Here is a 17,494-nt window from a genome sequence, read left to right as displayed (position 1 = left end):
TGTATTTTTTAGTCAAGTTTATGATTAGTTATCGATTAGACTAGATCACTCTCAAAGATGGCGCCCGACATTTTCAGGCCAGTTTTGCTACTATTCTCATTGTATAACCACGTTTTTTTGTGGCTAAATATGCACATTTTCGAACAAACTCTATATGTATGTTGTAATATGATGTTACAGGAGTGTCATCGGAAGAATTCTGAGAAGGTTAGTGAAACAATTTATATATTTTGGTGATGATAACGTTATCGCTCCCGTTGCCTTGAATTCATGCTGGGGTAACGTTTGCACATGTGGTATGCTAATATAACGATTTATTGTGTTTTCGCTGTAAAACGCTTAGAAAATCTGAAATATTGTCTGAATTCACAAGATCTGTGTCTTTCCATTGCTATGCTTTGTCTATTTTTATGAAATGTTTTATGATGAGTAAATTGGTAATACACGTTGCTCTCTGTATTTATTCTAGTCGAGTTGTGATGGTGGGTGCAATTGTAAACTATGATTTCTACCTGAAATATAAACATTTTTCTAACAAAACCTATCCTATACAATAAATATGTTATCAGACTGTCATCTGATGAGGTTTTTTCTTGGTTAGTGGCTATCAATATCTTTATTTGGCCGAATTGGTGATAGCTACTGGTGGAGAGAAAAAATGGTGGACAAAGAAAAATGGTGTCTTTTGCTAACGTGGTTAGCTAATAGATTTACATATTGTGTCTTCCCTGTAAAACATTTTAAAAATCAGAAATGGTGGCTAGATTCACAAGAAGTGTATCTTTCATCTGGTGTCTTGGACTTGTGATTTAATGATATTTAGATGCTACAATTTACTTGTGACGCTATGCTAGCTATGCTAGTCAGTGGGGGGGGGGGGGGGGGGGTGGGGGGTGCTCCCGGATCCGGGTTTCTGAGGCAGTAAAAGCTAACTACCCACAACGAAAGGAGGGAAAAAGGGCTACCTAGTATGGTTCCCAATCAGAGCCAACGATAGACAGCTATTCCTGATTGAGAACCATACCCGGCCAAAACATAGAAACACAAAATCATAGAAAACAAAACATAGAATGCCCACCCCAAATCACACCCTGACCAAACCAAATAGAGACATAAAACGGCTCTCTAAGGTCAGGGTGTGCATGACACCGGGTCTGTAGTGATGCCTCTAGCACTGCGATGGAGTGCCTTGGACCGCTGCGCCACACGGGAGGCTTAGAACCACACATCACACTAACAATGACAATGCATGTCTTGTTGCGTTATTTGTGTTGGATGAGAGTGGAAGACAAAGGAAAACACGATTCGTTGATGCATGCAGCATTTGTTTGTTTTTCTGTGAGGAAAATTAGGCTTTGTTGTAAAGGTAATGGTTCAGTGAATCAGAGCCAACACTCCCACCAAACCCATTATCCTTATCAACCTACCCATTCTGGAACTCTGTCACTTGAGTTGACAGTTTATAATGTCTGTCTGTTGGCTCTGCGACTGGATCGCCACACTGAAGTGTCATCATAGCTGCCCCACACTCCTTATTGGACCGTATTACGAGTGGCTCCTCCTGCTGCTACTACAAGCCTGGAACAAAATGAGTCCCCTTACAGATAATATAATTGATTTGTTCCATAAGTTTAGCTTGGATGGCTCCAGAACAGTACACTACACAGCCTCTTTGTGGCAGATTAGTTGTTATATTGATCCCCCAGTCAAACTGTATAACCCCATCTCGTTGGAAAATACGATTTTACATTCCTTTCCAACTGAATTAGGAGAAACTCAAATGGATTCTCTAACTGTGTCTTATCATTAGAGGGACTGGTTGGCTTCGTTTCTGATCTCATCCCAGATATGAGTTCATTCATGTTACATTAAGGTCTGTAGACAGATGTTCCTTTTTCAATATATGCAATTACGTTGTATTAGGCTAGAGATTTGTGAGGACCAAATTGCCTTATTGTTATAGAGGAACACTGAACTGACTTTACCCCCTCCTCTGAACGGACTTTACCCCCTCCTCTGAACTGACTTCACCTCCTCCTCTGAACTGACTTTACCCCCTCCTCTGAACTGACTTTACCTCCTCCTCTGAACTGACTTTACCCCCTCCTCTGAACTGACTTTACCCCCTCCTCTGAACTGACTTTACCCCCTCCTCTGAACTGATTTTACCTCCTCCTCTGAACTGACTTTTACCCCCTCCTCTGAACTGACTTTACCCCCTCCTCTGAACTGACTTTACCTCCTCCTCTGAACTGACTTAACCCCCTCCTCTGAACTGACTTTACCTCCTCCTCTGAACTGACTTTACCCCCTCCTCTGAACTGACTTTACCCCCTACTCTGAACTGACTTTACCTCCTCCTCTGAACTGACTTTACCCCCTCCTCTGAACTGACTTTACCTCCTCCTCTGAACTGACTTTACCCCCTCCTCTGAACTGACTTTACCCCCTCCTCTGAACTGACTTTACCCCCTCCTCTGAACTGACTTAACCCCCCCTCCTCTGAACTGACTTAACCCCCCCTCCTCTGAACTGACTTAACCCCCCCTCCTCTGAACTGTATAACCCCATCTGGTTGGAAAATAGCACACAATACAGGAGATGTGAGGGCTGGTGTATTGGTTATTGGTTTGTTTGGTTATTGGAGTGTAGTATAGTGTAGGTGTAAGTGCCCACTGTTTTACCAGGGGGTGTGGGAGTGTTGACAGGGTGAACTTCAATGACTGTATTTGTTAGTGACAGAGACATGGTTGTTGCATTCATTCATTTCCAGTCCTGTGGCCTTCACCAAGTAAGATTCTAAGTGAATATGTTTTTCATTCAAATTAAATTCTTTAAGACAATACAATCTTTCATAAGGCCTTATTTTGAGGGCCTAGTTTTACCTTAATACAGTGGCCTAAAACTCATGGTTTACAGGCCACATTAGGCCTGCAAGTCACATTATACTGGCTTGCAAAGTGATGTGTAATTCCTAATGGAATCCAGCCAGAGTGGGGATATCTAACATTTTGAATTTTATTCACCCACAACCTGAATTCAGAATGACTGCCAGGGTTGGGAAGCCTAAGATATGAGACTGGAATAACTATTTCAGTAACGGGTGCAATAAGTCCAAGTAACAGATTGGATTAGTTTAGAAAATGTTATGTTATTTATATTTGAGTAGTATAAGATTAATTAATCAATCAATGTAAAAACATAGATATTGAAACAAACATTTCTAAAAATCAACCTGCAATAGAGCATGCTGGGAAATATGATAATGATGGGCGTGGTTTTGGTTCAACCCTGATTATTAACACCAGCATTGGGGTTATTTTACACCAATGAGTGTTAATTTAACACTTACAGATGTAATTTTGCTCCTAAATCAGCACTAGAAATGTTACACTGAAAAATTAACACTAGGTAACACTGGCCAATTTGCTGTGTGTGTGAGTGTCCTAATCCTCAGCCGTGCTGTAATAGATATGTGGTTAATCACAGACAGGCAGCGTGGTGCTCTCCTATCCTTAGCCTATGAGACTCTCCTGTGACAATATGTTTAAGTGTAATGCGTCGTTAGTGCTTAACGACCCACGTTGGGCCTCTGTAGGGGAGAAGAACAGTCTCTCTTAGTATGGCTCACTGGAGAACACAGATACAATAGCTACTTCCTAACTGGCATTTGTAAATGTGAATTTGTTATCTATTTTTAAGCCTAGCTTTCATGATCATCGTAATGAGCTCTTTTTATCAGGTGTAGGAGGCTTATTATGTCAGGATTATGTATTTAAATGAATGTAATTGCTTTTGGTACACTCCAGCGACAAGATAATAATAAATACTTTATTTGTTTCAGTATCTCTCCCATTCTCTCCTGCACTGTACTTTTGTGGCTGGAGTTGTATTTTTCAAATTGTCAAAAAAAGACCTAGCTATTTGTCTATTCTCCGCTCTCTGTCGCTTCAAAGACTTGACCCTGAACTACTTTGTTTCAGTGTAACGGAGTGTTTACCTCCCCTCTTCTCTCCTTTTTCTTTACAGAATATACAGTGCCTTCGGAAAGAATTCAGACCCCTTTACGTTTTCTACATTTTGTTACGTTACAGCCTTATTCTAAAATTGACCTCTCCCCTGTTCCTCTCCAGAAGGACCTGTCAATGAAGCCCCAGGAGTGCAGGGAGAACCAGGAGAACCATGAGGAGAACCAGGCGGGCCCCCGCCTGCACAAGAAGAAGCCCCCCAGGGTCCCTAACGGATTCAGCCTGGACTCCCGCAAAGCCCACAACAACCACCTTAACAACCACCACAACAACCATAGCAACCATCACCAGCATTCCGACCAGGAGAACAACAACCCACGCCTGGCTCCTCAGACCAACGGCAAGAAGAAGAACAAGAACAGCCTGCAGAAGAAACACAGGCCAGTCAGTACACTGTTTATTACTTGTTACACACTACACTATCTCCTCTCCACTCAGTTCCACCTCTCTTCAAGCAGCATTTTTGGTAGCCTGGTCCCAGATCTGGTATTGCGGAGTTGAGACCAGGCTAGCAGGTTGGCATATTGGGTTTTGTCTGCACACTGCAATGGTAGATGGAAACACCTGTTTAGTTTTATCATCTTGAATTTAGAAGAGGAACTGTTTGAGTGTGTGTTCAGTCTTCTGTCTTTCACTTTGGTCATAAGAGCCGGTGGAATTATCAGTCATACTATGTGTTTGATAAGGATGAAGAAGGGATTGAATGATGGGGTTTTTGATTGGAGAGTGATTTACATCTAGATTGCCCTGATTTCAAACAGATAGAGGATAATACGCTACAGTACTGCAGAATCTGTTGCAGGCTGTAAACACCTCTTGATAGCAGGTTTGAAAAAAGATTATACATTGTTACATTCCATTCCAACTGAATTAGGATAAACTCAAATGGATTCTCTAATTGTGTCTTATCATTACAGGGGCTGCTTGGCTTGGTTTCTGATCTCATCCCAGATATGAGTTCATTCATGTTACAATGAGGTCTGTAGACAGATGTTCCTTTTTCAGTATATGCAATTACTTTGTATTAGGCTAGAGATTTGTGAGGACCAAATTGCCTTATTGTTATAGAGGAACACTGAACTGACTTTACCCCCTCAACCACCCTCCTCTGAACTAACTTCACCACCCTCCTCTGAACTGACTTCACCACCCTCCTCTGAACTGACTTTACCCCCCTTCTCTGAACTGACTTTAACCCCCTCCTTTAACCCCCTCCTCTGAACTGACTGTAACCCCCTCCTTTGAACTGACTTCACCCCCCTCCTCTGAACTGACTTCCTCCCATCCTAAGATCTGGCTTTCTCCCATCCTCCAAACTAACTTTAACCCCCTCCTCCGAACTGCCTTTACCCCCTCCTCCGAACTGACTTTAACCCCCTCCTCCGAACTGACTTCAACCCCTCCTCTGAACTGACTTCAATCCCCCTCCTCTGAACTGACTTTACCCCCCTCCTCTGAACTGACTATAACCCCCTCCTCTAAACTGACTTGACCCCCCTCCTCTCAACTGACCTCAACCCCCCTCCTCTCAACTGACTTCAACGCCCCTCCTCTAAACTGACTTTACTCCCCTCCTCTGAATTGACTTTACCCCCCTCCTCTGAACTGACTTTCTCCCATCCTCCAAACTGACTTTATCCCCCTCCTCCGAACTGCCTTTACTCCCCTCCTCCGAACTGACTTCAACCCCCTCCTCTGAACTGACCTCAACCCCCCTCCTCTCAACTGACCTCAACCGACCTCCTTTAAACTGACTTTACTCCCCTCCTCTGAATTGACTTTACCCCCCTCCTCTGAACTGACTGTAACCCCCTCCTCTGAACTGACTGTAACCCCCCCCCTCCTAACTGACTTAACCCCCCCTCCTCTGAACTGACTTTAACCCCCTCCTCTGAACTGAATTCACCTCCCTCCTCTGAACTGACTTTAACCCCTCCTCCGAACTGACTTTAACCCCCTCCTCCGAACTGACTTTACTCCCCTCCTCCGAACTGACTTTAACCCCCTCCTCTGAACTGACTTCAACCCCCTCCTCTGAACTGACTTTACCCCCCTCCTCTCAACTGACCTCAACCGACCTCCTCTGAACTAACTTAACCCCCTCCTCTGAACTAACTTAACCCCCTCCTCTGAACTGACTTTAATCCCCTCCTCTGAACTGATTTACCCCCCCCTCCGAACGGACTTTCCTCCCCTCCTCCGAACTGACTTAACCCCCTCCTCTGAACTGACTTTACCCCCCTCCTCTGAACTGACTTTAACCCCCTCCTTTAACCTCCTCCTCTGAACTGACTTTAACCCCCTCCTTTAACCCCCTCCTCTGAACTGACTTTAATCCCCTCCTCTGAACTGATTTCACCCCCTCCTCTGAACTGACTTTAACCCCCTCCTCTGAACTGACTTTAATCCCCTTCTTTAACACCCTCCTCTGAACTGACTTCACCCCCTCCTCAGAACTGTCTTAATCCCCCTCCTCCCAACCAGACGACTGGTGCTCTATTGCGCACGCACGCACACACACACACACACACACACACACACACACACACACACACACACACACACACACACACACACACACACACACACACACACACACACACACACACACACACACACACTGCCCTGTGTGATGGGAGGAGAGCAAAGGTTGTCATTAGTCTGTGTCATCCCAGCAGGAGAGAGGTCATCCTTCAGCAGGCTGTTAATCATGTGAGCTCTACCCCCCCTGGCTTTACTGAACTCATAGAGAAACTACACAGGGAAGTGATTACATACACACCTAAAGTTTGATCAAGTAACAGTTTAGGGGCCGTAAAGTTGGCATACAGTGGTCCATTGTGGTCCATTGTGCTGTCTGTGTGTCAATTCTGTCAAAAGTCTACCTGTCACAGACACTGTTTTATTTGGTAGACGTGTGTCAGTTGCATGGGAGAAGAGGTGACTTGTTCGAGGGCGTGTGTGTGTGCACGCGCATGCATTTGTGTGTGCACGCGCATGTGTGTGTATTTGTTTGTGCTTAGTCTACTTGGCAGATGGGTGTTATTGGCTCTGAGTGTGTGTGTTAGTCAGGGGAGCTATGACAACAAACTCTGTCACAAGTGAGAGGAGCACAAAGTGGTGTTTAGGGCCAGGACTGAAGGACTCTCCTCTGCCCTCCCTGCCCATGGCACTGGGAGCAGCCCTGATTAGGGGGACAGCAGCTGCCATTAGAGCATGGGGCTTATAGGAGACATGGGCACCCACACGCACCCACGCACACACACACACACACACACACACACACACACACACACACACACACACACACACACACACACACACACACACACACACACACACACACACACACACACAGTTGGCTGGCACCACAGTACAGCTGCTTCAGTCAGGGGTGAAGGGCAAAGGGTGTTGGCATTGTCATCATCCATGGAAAGGATGCCCTCTAGTCTAGTCAATCCTCCTGCTAAAGACAAGGTCAAAATACATGTTGATGATGATGATCTCCCCCCTGAGTTAATACTTGGTGAAAGCACCTTTGGCAGCAGTTACAGCTGTGACTGTAAAAAAACAACACAACATGGTACAAACATTATTGGGCACAGACAACAGCACAAAGGGCAAGAAGGTAGAGACAACAATGCAGCCACAACTGTCAGTAAGTGTCCATGATTGAGTCTTTGAATGAAGAGATTGAGATAAAACTGTCCAGTTTGAGTGTTTGTTGCAGCTCATTCCAGTCGCTAGCTGCAGCGAACTGAAAAGACGAGCGACCCAGGGATGTGTGCTTTGGGTACCTTTAACAGAATGTGACTGGCAGAATGGGTGTTGTATGTGGAGGATGAGGGCTGCAGTAGATATCTTAGATAGAGGGGAGTGAGGCCTAAGAGGGTTTTATAAATAAGCATCAACCAGTGGGTCTTGTGACGGGTGTACAGAGATGACCAGTTTACAGAGGAGTATAGAGTGCAGTGATGTGTCCTATAAGGAGCATTGGTGGCAAATCTGATGGCCGAATGGTAAAGAACATCTAGCCGCTCGAGAGCACCCTTACCTGCCAATCTATAAATTATGTCTCCGTAGTCTAGCATGGGTCGGATGGTCAACTGAATCAGGGTTAGTTTGGCAGCTGGAGTGAAAGAGGAGCGATTACGATAGAGGAAACCAAATCTAGATTTAACTTTAGCCTGCAGCTTTGATATGTGCTGAGAGAAGGACAGTGTACCGTCTAGCCATACTCCCAAGTACTTGTATGAGGTGACTACCTCAAGCTCTAAACCCTCAGAGATTGTAATCACACCTGTGGGGAGAGGGGCATTCTTCTTACCAAACCTACAGGAACTCCTGAATTTATCTTGTAATCCGTGTGTGATTTTGAAGGTGATTGGTTACACCTGAGCTAATTTACGATTGCTATTACAAGGGGAGTGGAAACTTATCCAACCAAAGTATCATGCAACAACCTCTCCCTCAATGTGAGCAAGACAAAGGAGCTGATAGTGGACTACAGGAAAAGCAGGCTGAACCAGGCCCCCATTAACATCGACGGGGCTGTAGGGGAGCGGGTCGAGAGTTTCAAGTTCCTTGTTGTCCACGTCACCAACGAACTATCATGGTCCAAACATACCAAGACAGTTGTGAAGAGGGCACGACAAAACCTTTTCCCCCTCAGGAGACTGAAAAGATTTGGCATGGGTCCCCAGATCCTCAAAAGGTCGAGAGCATCCTGACCGGATTGAGAGCATCCTGACCAGTTGCATCACCGCCTGGTATGGCAACTGCTCTGCATCTGACCGTAAGGCGCTACTGAGGGTAGTGCGAACGGCCCAGTACATCACTGGGGCCAAGCTTCCTGCCATCCAGGACCTATATAATAGGCGGTGTCAGAGGAAAGCCCATAAAATTGTCAGAGACTCCAGTCATCCAAGTTATAGACTGTTTTCTCTGCTACCGCACGGCAAGCGGTACCGGAGCGCCAAGTCCAGGACCAAAAGGCTCCTCAACAGTTTCTACCCCCAAGCCATTAAAAACTGCTGAACAATTCATAAAAATCGCCACCGGAAAATGTACATTGACCCCCCCTCTTGTACACTGCTGCTACTCGCTGTTTGTTTGTTACCTATGCATAGTCACTCCGCCCCCACCTACAAGTACAGATTACCTCAACTAGCCTGTACCCCTGCACATTGACTCGGTACTGGTGCCCCCTGTATATAGCCTTGTTATTGTTATTCTTATTGTGTTCCTTTTTATTATAACTTTTTTTTTACTTGGAAGTTGTGGGGTAGGATTTGTAGATAAATGGGTTAGAACAAAAGGTGAACATTTTGAAAGGTTTTAGACTTTTTATAGGCACTGTATGCAAAATGTTTAATAAGATCACCATCGTCTCAACCCTCTGTGGCCTCCATTATCCTTTAAACGGAATGAAGACAATCTCCTTCTCCTCCCAGAATTATTCTACAGCAGACATATTATCTTTTCACCGCTCCAAAGGCCTATAAATAACTGTTAAGGAATTGCCCTCCTGCAAGGTTATGTTGTAATGTGGAGAGTCCTGGTTCGTTCATCTCAAGGTTTAATTCTACATGAGTTAGTTAGGCTGGGCAGTAGACAGTGGAAATTAACTGTTATTAGACTGCTGGTGATTTATACACACGTCTAGATAGGAGAGGAGAGGAGAGGAGAGGTAGTTTGGAGAGGATAGGAGAGCGTAGCAGAGATACACTGAACAACAATATAAACATAACATGTAAAGTGTTCGTCCCATGTTTCATGAGCTGAAATTGAAGATCCCAGAAATGTTCCATATGCACAAAAAGCTTATTTCTCACAAATTTTGTTTACAGGAGCATTTCTCCTTTCCCAAGATAATTAATCCACCTGACAGGTGTGGCATATCAACAAGCTGATTAAACAGAATGAACCTTTACACAGGTGCACCTTGTGCTGGGGGCAATAAAAGGCCACTCTAAAATGTGCCTTTTTGTCACACAGCACAATGCCACAGATGTCTCAAGTTTTGAGGGACCGTGCAATTGGCATGCTGACTGCAGGGAATGTCCACCAGAGCTCTTGCCATAAGCCGCTTCCAACGTTGTTTTAGAGAATTTGGCAGTACGTCCAACCGTCCTCACAACCGCAGACCACGTGTAACCACGCCAGCCCAGGACCTCCACATCCAGCTTCTATACCTGCGGGATCGTCTTGGGACCAGCCACCCAGACAGCTGATGAAACTGTGGGTTTGCACAATCAGATAAGTTTTGCCCAAACTGTCAGAAACCGTATTAGGTTTCTGTGTGCTTCTCGTCCTCACCAGGGTCTTGATTTGACTGCTATTCAGTGTTGTAACCGACTTTAGTGGGCAAATGCTCACCTTCGATGGCCACTGACTCGCTGGAGAAGTGTGCTCTTCACGGATGAATCCCGGTTTCAACTGTACCGGGCAGCTGGCAGACAGTGTGAATGGCGTCGTGTTGGCTAGCGGTTTGCCGATGTCAATGTTGTGAACAGAGTGCCCAATGGTGGCGGTGGGGATATGGTATGGTCACGCATAAGCTACGGACAGTGAACACAATTGCATTTTATCAATGGCAATTTGAATGCACAGAGATACCATGACGAGATCCTGAGGCCCATTGTCATGCCATTCATCCGCCGCCATCACCTCATGTTTCAGCATGATAATGCACGGCCCCATTTTGCAAGGATCTGTACAGAATTCCTGGAAGCTGAAAATGTCCCAGTAGCCTGCATGTCACCCATTGAGCATGTTAGGGTTGCTCTAGATCGACGTGTACAACATCATGTTCCAGTTCCCGCCAATATCCAGCAACTTCGCACAGCCATTGAAGAAGAATTGGACAACATTCCAAGGGCCACAATCAACAGCCTGATCAACTCTATGCAAAGGAGATGTGTCGCGCTGATCCACACCCCAACCTTTTTTAAGGTATCTGTGACCAACATTCGTGTATTCCCAATCATGTGAAATACATAGATTAAGGCCTAATGCATTTATTTCAATTGACTGATTTCCTTATATGAGCTGTAACTCAGTAAAATCTTAGAAATTGTTGCATGTTGCGTTTATATATATTTTTCAGAGTAGTTTGGAGAGGAGAGCTGAGATAGTTGTGAGGATAGCAGATATAGTTTGTATTGGAAAGGAGAGGATACATGTTTTCTAAGAGGAGAAGAAAGGAGAGGAGATGAGATATAGGTTACAGAGGAATTCACAGCACTCTGAGGTGGTTTTCTGTTTCTATCGTGGAACACACCTCACAGCCAGGTGAATGTTTTCTATATCTGGCTGGCACTGACCCAACTCCCAGATATTGTAAGCAGAAAGGAAAAAATACAGAAATGTTTGTAACAGCTTCTGACATATTGCTCCGTGCTGAAATGAAGAGCACAGATAAGCGGGGTATTGTCGGTGTTGGAAATGGATGTGCACAGCCACAAACTGCAAATTGTGGGTCCAGGTATGTGTACTTAGTTTATTGCTCCTGACATTTTTCATTGTGGAACCAACCATGATTTTGTTGCACACCACACACACACAGCAGGAGGGTTGAGTAGTACTCTGGCTGTGAGCGAACAATGACAGCATGTTTGACTGTACTGTACTATAAGGGCAGGGCTGCACACACAGTGCAGCAAACAGGCTCACAGCCAGGGACGTAGCCAGGTTCTGAATATCTGGAAGATCGTTTACTGCATTTCTGGAGAACAGAAAACAGAGAACAGAAAAAAACAAGCAAAAATGATTCCAGTCATGAATACATGGGTTGTTGCAGCTTCAGTCACCGTAGTCGATCTACAAACGCCTAGACTATTAGATATAACATTTGCCCTACACATGAACTCACATTAACTCATTACCGGGATTATGGAGTGAGATTTGTTTCTTTATTCTGTATGTCTACCACGATCCGTGTGTATATTCAGCATAACTCACAAATAAAACTATGATCTGTGAATATATTAAAGTATTTTGTAAATAAAAACATCATCCGTAAATATGTAAAAATATTTCACAAATTAAACCATAATCTGTGAGTCACAAAAATCACAAGTAAATTCATGATCTGTAAATACACTATATATACAAAAGTATGTGAACACCCCTTCAAATTAGTGGATTTAGCTATTTCAGCCAAACCCATTTCTGACAGGTGTATTAAATCGAGCGTACAGCCATGCAATCTCCATAGCAAACATTGGCAGGAGATTGGCCTTACTGAAGAGCTCAGTGAGTTTTAACTTGGCACCGTCATAGGATGCCACCTTTCCAACAAGTCAGTAAGTCAAATTTCTGGCCTGGTCAACTGTAAGTGCTGTTATTGTGAAGTGGAAATGCCTAGGAGCAACAACGGCTCAGCCTCGAAGTGGTAGACCACACTAGCACACAGAATGGGACCACCGAGTGCTGAAGTGCGTAGCATGTAAAAAAGTGAAGGGAAATCTTAACGCTACAACGTGCTTCCAACTTTGTGGCAACAGTTTGGGGAAGGCCCGTTCCTGTTTTAGCATGACAATGCCCCGTGCACAAAGCGAGGTCCATACATAAATGGTGTGTCGAGATCGGTGTGGAAGAACTTGACTGGCCTGCACAGAGCCCTAACCTCAACCCCATCGAACACCTTTGGGATGAATTGAAACGCCGACTGTGAGCCAGGCCTAATCGGCCAACATCAGTGCCCGACTTCACACATTTTGGGGGAATTTTACCCCTTTTTCTCCCCAATTACGTGATATCCAATTGGTAGTTACAGTCTTGTCCCATCGCTGCAACTCCCATACGGACTTGGGAGAGGCGAAGGTCGAGAGCCATGCGGCCACCGAAACACGACCCTGCCAAGCCGCACTGTTTCTTGACACTCTGCTTGCTTAACCCGGAAGCCAGCCGCACCAATGTGTCGGAGGAAACACGGTCCAAATGACGACCACAGTCAGCTTGCAGGCGCCCAGCCCGCCACAAGGAGTCGCTAGAACGCGATGGGACAAGGAAATCCTGGCCGGCCAAACCCTCCCCTAACCCGGACGACGCTGGGCCAATTGTGCGCTGCCTCATAGGTCTCCCGGTCGCGGCCGGCTGTGACACAGCCTGGATCAAACCCGGGGCTTTAGTGATGCCTCAAGCAGTACCTTAGTGTGCCACTCACTCGGGAGGCACTAATGCCCTTGTGGCTGAATGGAAGCAAGTCCCCGCAGCAATGTTCCAACATCTAGTGGAAAGCCTTCCCAGAAAAGTGGAGGCTGTTATAGCAGCAAAGGGGGGACCAATTCCATATTAATGCCCATGATTTTGGAATGAGACGAACAGGTGTCCACATACTTTTGGTCAAGTAGTGTATATCAACATAGTTCACAAATAGAATTACAATATTAACAAATATAGAACAATTTGTGATCAAATATTCCGAACTGTGGAATATGCATTTGCGCATTCAAAAAGCTTGTGGATCTGTATTCTGAGTTTACAGAATTTTTTGATTTTATTTCCCCCTGTCGATGTATTACAATCCACAAATGTGGCTTCAGATGAGTCTGCTTTCTCCATTCATTGAGATAATCTTTGTGTCAAGTGACGCTCAGAGTGAAGCAGTTTCTCATTCTGCCATGTCTCATTCAGTTTTTCATTCAGCCATGCAATTGAGATCTTCCCAAGTACTTGAGGACTGTCTGGAGGACTATGTAACGTCTTATTGTAGCCAATAAAATGTGAGCATTAACAGCTCACTGTCCCATTATGAGAACCCGATCGTAGACCTCTCCATACTTCCAATAATTGCTTTAAAATGAGACTTGGAAGCTGTCCTCTTAACAATATGGTTCAGGCAGCTATTGTATTCCTACAGTTATTGAAACCTCTTATATGGGTTGGGGGGAAGAAATAGAATTGAACTGCATTTATTTGGGTAAAAAAACTTAGAACACAAGATGTACAACGTATTCCTAGAGGATAGAACTTAAAAGTATTCATTAATTAGTATCAAGTTTTTTTTACATATGGGTCTGGGTCTCGACCCCGCCCTGTGCAACTGGGTACTGGACTTCCTGACGGGCCGCCCCCAGGTGGTGAGGGTAGGTAACAAAATCTCCTCAACACTGGGGCCCCACAAGGGTGCTTTCTGAGCCCTCTCCTGTACTCCCTGTTCACCCACGACTGCGTGGCCAAGCACGCCTCCAACAACAATCATCAAGTTTGCGGACGACACTACAGTGGTAGGCTTGATTACCAACAACGACGAGACGGCCTACAGGGAGGAGGTGAGGGCCCTCGGAGTGTGGTGTTAGGAAAATAACCTCACACTCAACGTCAACAAAACAAAGGAGATGATCGTGGACTTCAGGAAACAGCAGAGGGAGCACCCCCCTATCCACATCGACGGGACAGTAGTGGAGAGGGTAGAAAGTTTTAAATTCCTCGGCGTACACATCACGGACAAACTGAATTGGTCCACCCACACAGACAGCGTTGTGAAGAAGGCGCAGCAGCGCCTCTTCAACCTCAGGAGGCTGAAGAAATTCGGCTTGTCACCAAAAGCACTCACAAACTTCTACAGATGCATAATCGAGAGCATCCTGTCGGGCTGTATCACCGCCTGGTACGGCAACTGCTCCGCCCACAACCGTAAGGCTCTCCAGAGGGTAGTGAGGTCTGCACAACGCATCACCGGGGGCAAACTACCTGCCCTCCAGGACACCTACACCACCCGATGTCACAGGAAGGCCATAAAGATCATCAAGGACAACAACCACCCGAGCCACTGCCTGTTCACCCCGATATCATCCAGAAGGCGAGGTCAGTACAGGTGCATCAAAGCAGGGACCGAGGGATTGAAAAACAGCTTCTATCTCAAGGCCATCAGACTGTTAAACAGCCACCACTAACATCGAGTGGCTGCTGCCAACATACTGACTCAACTCCAGCTCACTTTAATAATGGGAATTGATGGAAATTGATCAAAAATGTATCACTAGCCACTTTAAACAATGCCACTTAATATAATGTATATGTATATACTGTACTCTATATCATCTACTGCATCTTGCCATCTTTATGTAATACATGTATCACTAGCCACTTTAAACTATGCCACTTTATGTTTATATACCCTACATTACTCATCTCATATGTATATACTGTACTCTATACCATCTACTGCATCTTGCCTATGCCGTTCTGTACCATCACTCATTCATATATCTTTATGTACATATTCTTTATCCCTTTACACTTGTGTGTATAAGGTAGTAGTTGTGGAATTGTTAGGTTAGATTACTCGTTGGTTATTACTGCATTGTCGGAACTAGAAGCACAAGCATTTCACTACACTCGCATTAACATCTGCTAACCATGTGTATGTGACAAATAACATTTTATTTTATTTTATTTGAAGTTGACTCAGAATGGACTGCTCCGTGGGAACAGTAGGAATAGAATAGCAATATCGAGTTGGATGTCAACTGGGCAGCACACACTGCTTGTTACACAGAACAATACATTTGAAATAGCATGTTATTAAGCTATTTGATCAAGCTTATATACAGGATTCACTCAATAAAAGGAGGCAAGAGGACCACATGCTGGAACCTAGCCAATAGCGGGCGGTTGCTGTTCCTGATGACTTGTTAACTCCTTCCCTGTGTGTGTGAATGGACGCCAGGGTGTGTCAATGTGTGTGAATGGACGCCAGGGTGTGTCAATGTGTGTGAATCGTTGGATGAAATGTTTCTGCACTTCAGTGTGACATTATGATGCACTTTTACATATTCATAAGCTTGACCAAGTTGCACAGGTTTACTTTATTTGGTAATTTTATACTTCAAAACATTTTCTTCATAACTATCAGATTATCTTGAACCATCATCCTAACATGGCCTGTGCATTGTTACACAATTAACCCATCACGTTATTATTGTCAGGTTAATCATTTTTAATGATAAACGTCTTTACAGTGTGAGTAGAATAACTCCCTTTTATTGAATTGGTAACATTGCCCAGCCCTTCAACCCAATGGTGCAGAACAATATAGAGAGGGAATAAACTGATCACACAAAGAATGCATGTATTGACTAGGAAAAAGCATATTAATAAAAGGTAGCTAAGGTAGCACAACAAATGACTTGGCTAGCTAGCAAGCAAGCCTACATGGAGCTGAAAACAGCTAGCTGAATTTCTACCATTTTCAATCAGACAACGTAAACATGTTTTACCTCCATGCCCTGCCCTGGAAGAAAACAGATTGAAAAATATGATTTGAACATTTATCATTAGCAGGCTAGCCAGATCACCAATTCAGGATTTTAAAACTGAGCGGTTCTTCAAAATTGTCACATTCCTGAATTAACAATTAACTATTTAGTTTAACTTTGGTTATTGATTTAAATAGCTGACGAGATCGCCTGCTAGCTATTGGTAGTCTCCAACATTAGCTAGTTAGCTAGCTAGCTTGGCTAGTGGGCTATGTCCAAAGCACACACTCAGCTTTGCATTTAACATTCATATGAAAGGCATTTATTGAACATTTTAACATCATTTGTTGAACAAATAAACGTAATACTCACATTTCATGAAGTTGTTCTTTATTAGCTAGCTATTCTAGCTAGAAAGCGTTCTCCCAAGACATGGCTGAATGAGACACTGCTTCACTCTGCGCGTGACGTAACAAAAAGACTATCCCAATGAATGGAGATAGCCGACTCTCATCTGAAGCCACATTTGTGGATTGTAATACAGGCAGAAAACATGTCTACAAATTCTATAAACACAGAATACAGATCCACAATCAGTTTATAAATGCCCAAATGCACGTTGTAAATGTTAGGGGTTTCTGAACATTTGTTCACAAATCATTCTATATTTGTTGAAATTGTAGTTTTATGTGTGAGCTATGTTGTATATATTTACAGATCATGAATTTATTTGTGATTTATGGTGAATATTTGTGAAATATATTCACGGATTATGGATACATTTTGTTGATATTTTTTCATCTTAATTTTTAAAAATGTAATCCCCTTTTTCTCCCCAATTTCATGGTATCCAATTGTTAGTAGTTACTGTCTTGTCTCATCGCTACAACTCCCGTACGGGCTCGGGAGAGACGAAGGTCGAGAGCCATGCGTCCTCCAAAACACAACCCAACCAAGCCACACTGCTTCTTAACACAGCGCGCATCCAACCCGGAAGCCAGCCGCACCAATGTGTCGGAGGAAACACCGTACACCTAGCGACCTGGTCAGCGCGCACTGCGCCCGGTTCGCCACAGGAGTCGCTAGTGCGCGATGAGACAAGGATATCCCTACCAGCCAAACCCTCCCTAACCCGTACTACGCTAGGCCAATTGTGCGTCGCCCCATGGACCTCCCGGTCATGGCCGGCTGCGACAGAGCCTGGGCTCGAACCCAGAGTCTCTGGTGGCGCAGCTGGTAGCTGCGGGAAGCCCTCATTTT

General features: G+C 44.5%; 1 protein-coding gene across 7 annotated transcripts in view; it reads left to right on the top strand.

The window, feature by feature from the left end:
• LOC139537438 (autism susceptibility gene 2 protein-like) overlaps positions 1-17,494 on the top strand; it is a 487,977-nt gene that overhangs the window by 122,789 nt on the left and 347,694 nt on the right. For all 7 annotated transcript variants that reach the window (XM_071338717.1, XM_071338715.1, XM_071338713.1 and 4 more), the window contains exon 3: positions 4,134-4,412. In XM_071338717.1, coding sequence (XP_071194818.1) covers positions 4,134-4,412 — 279 coding nt within the window. The remainder of the gene's footprint in view (positions 1-4,133; positions 4,413-17,494) is intronic.

The sequence above is a fragment of the Salvelinus alpinus genome, chromosome 13, assembly GCF_045679555.1.
Source record: "Salvelinus alpinus chromosome 13, SLU_Salpinus.1, whole genome shotgun sequence".
Taxonomy (NCBI): domain Eukaryota; kingdom Metazoa; phylum Chordata; class Actinopteri; order Salmoniformes; family Salmonidae; genus Salvelinus; species Salvelinus alpinus.
The sequence above is the reverse complement of the archived record's forward strand: the minus strand, read 5'-3'. Positions and strand labels throughout refer to the sequence as shown.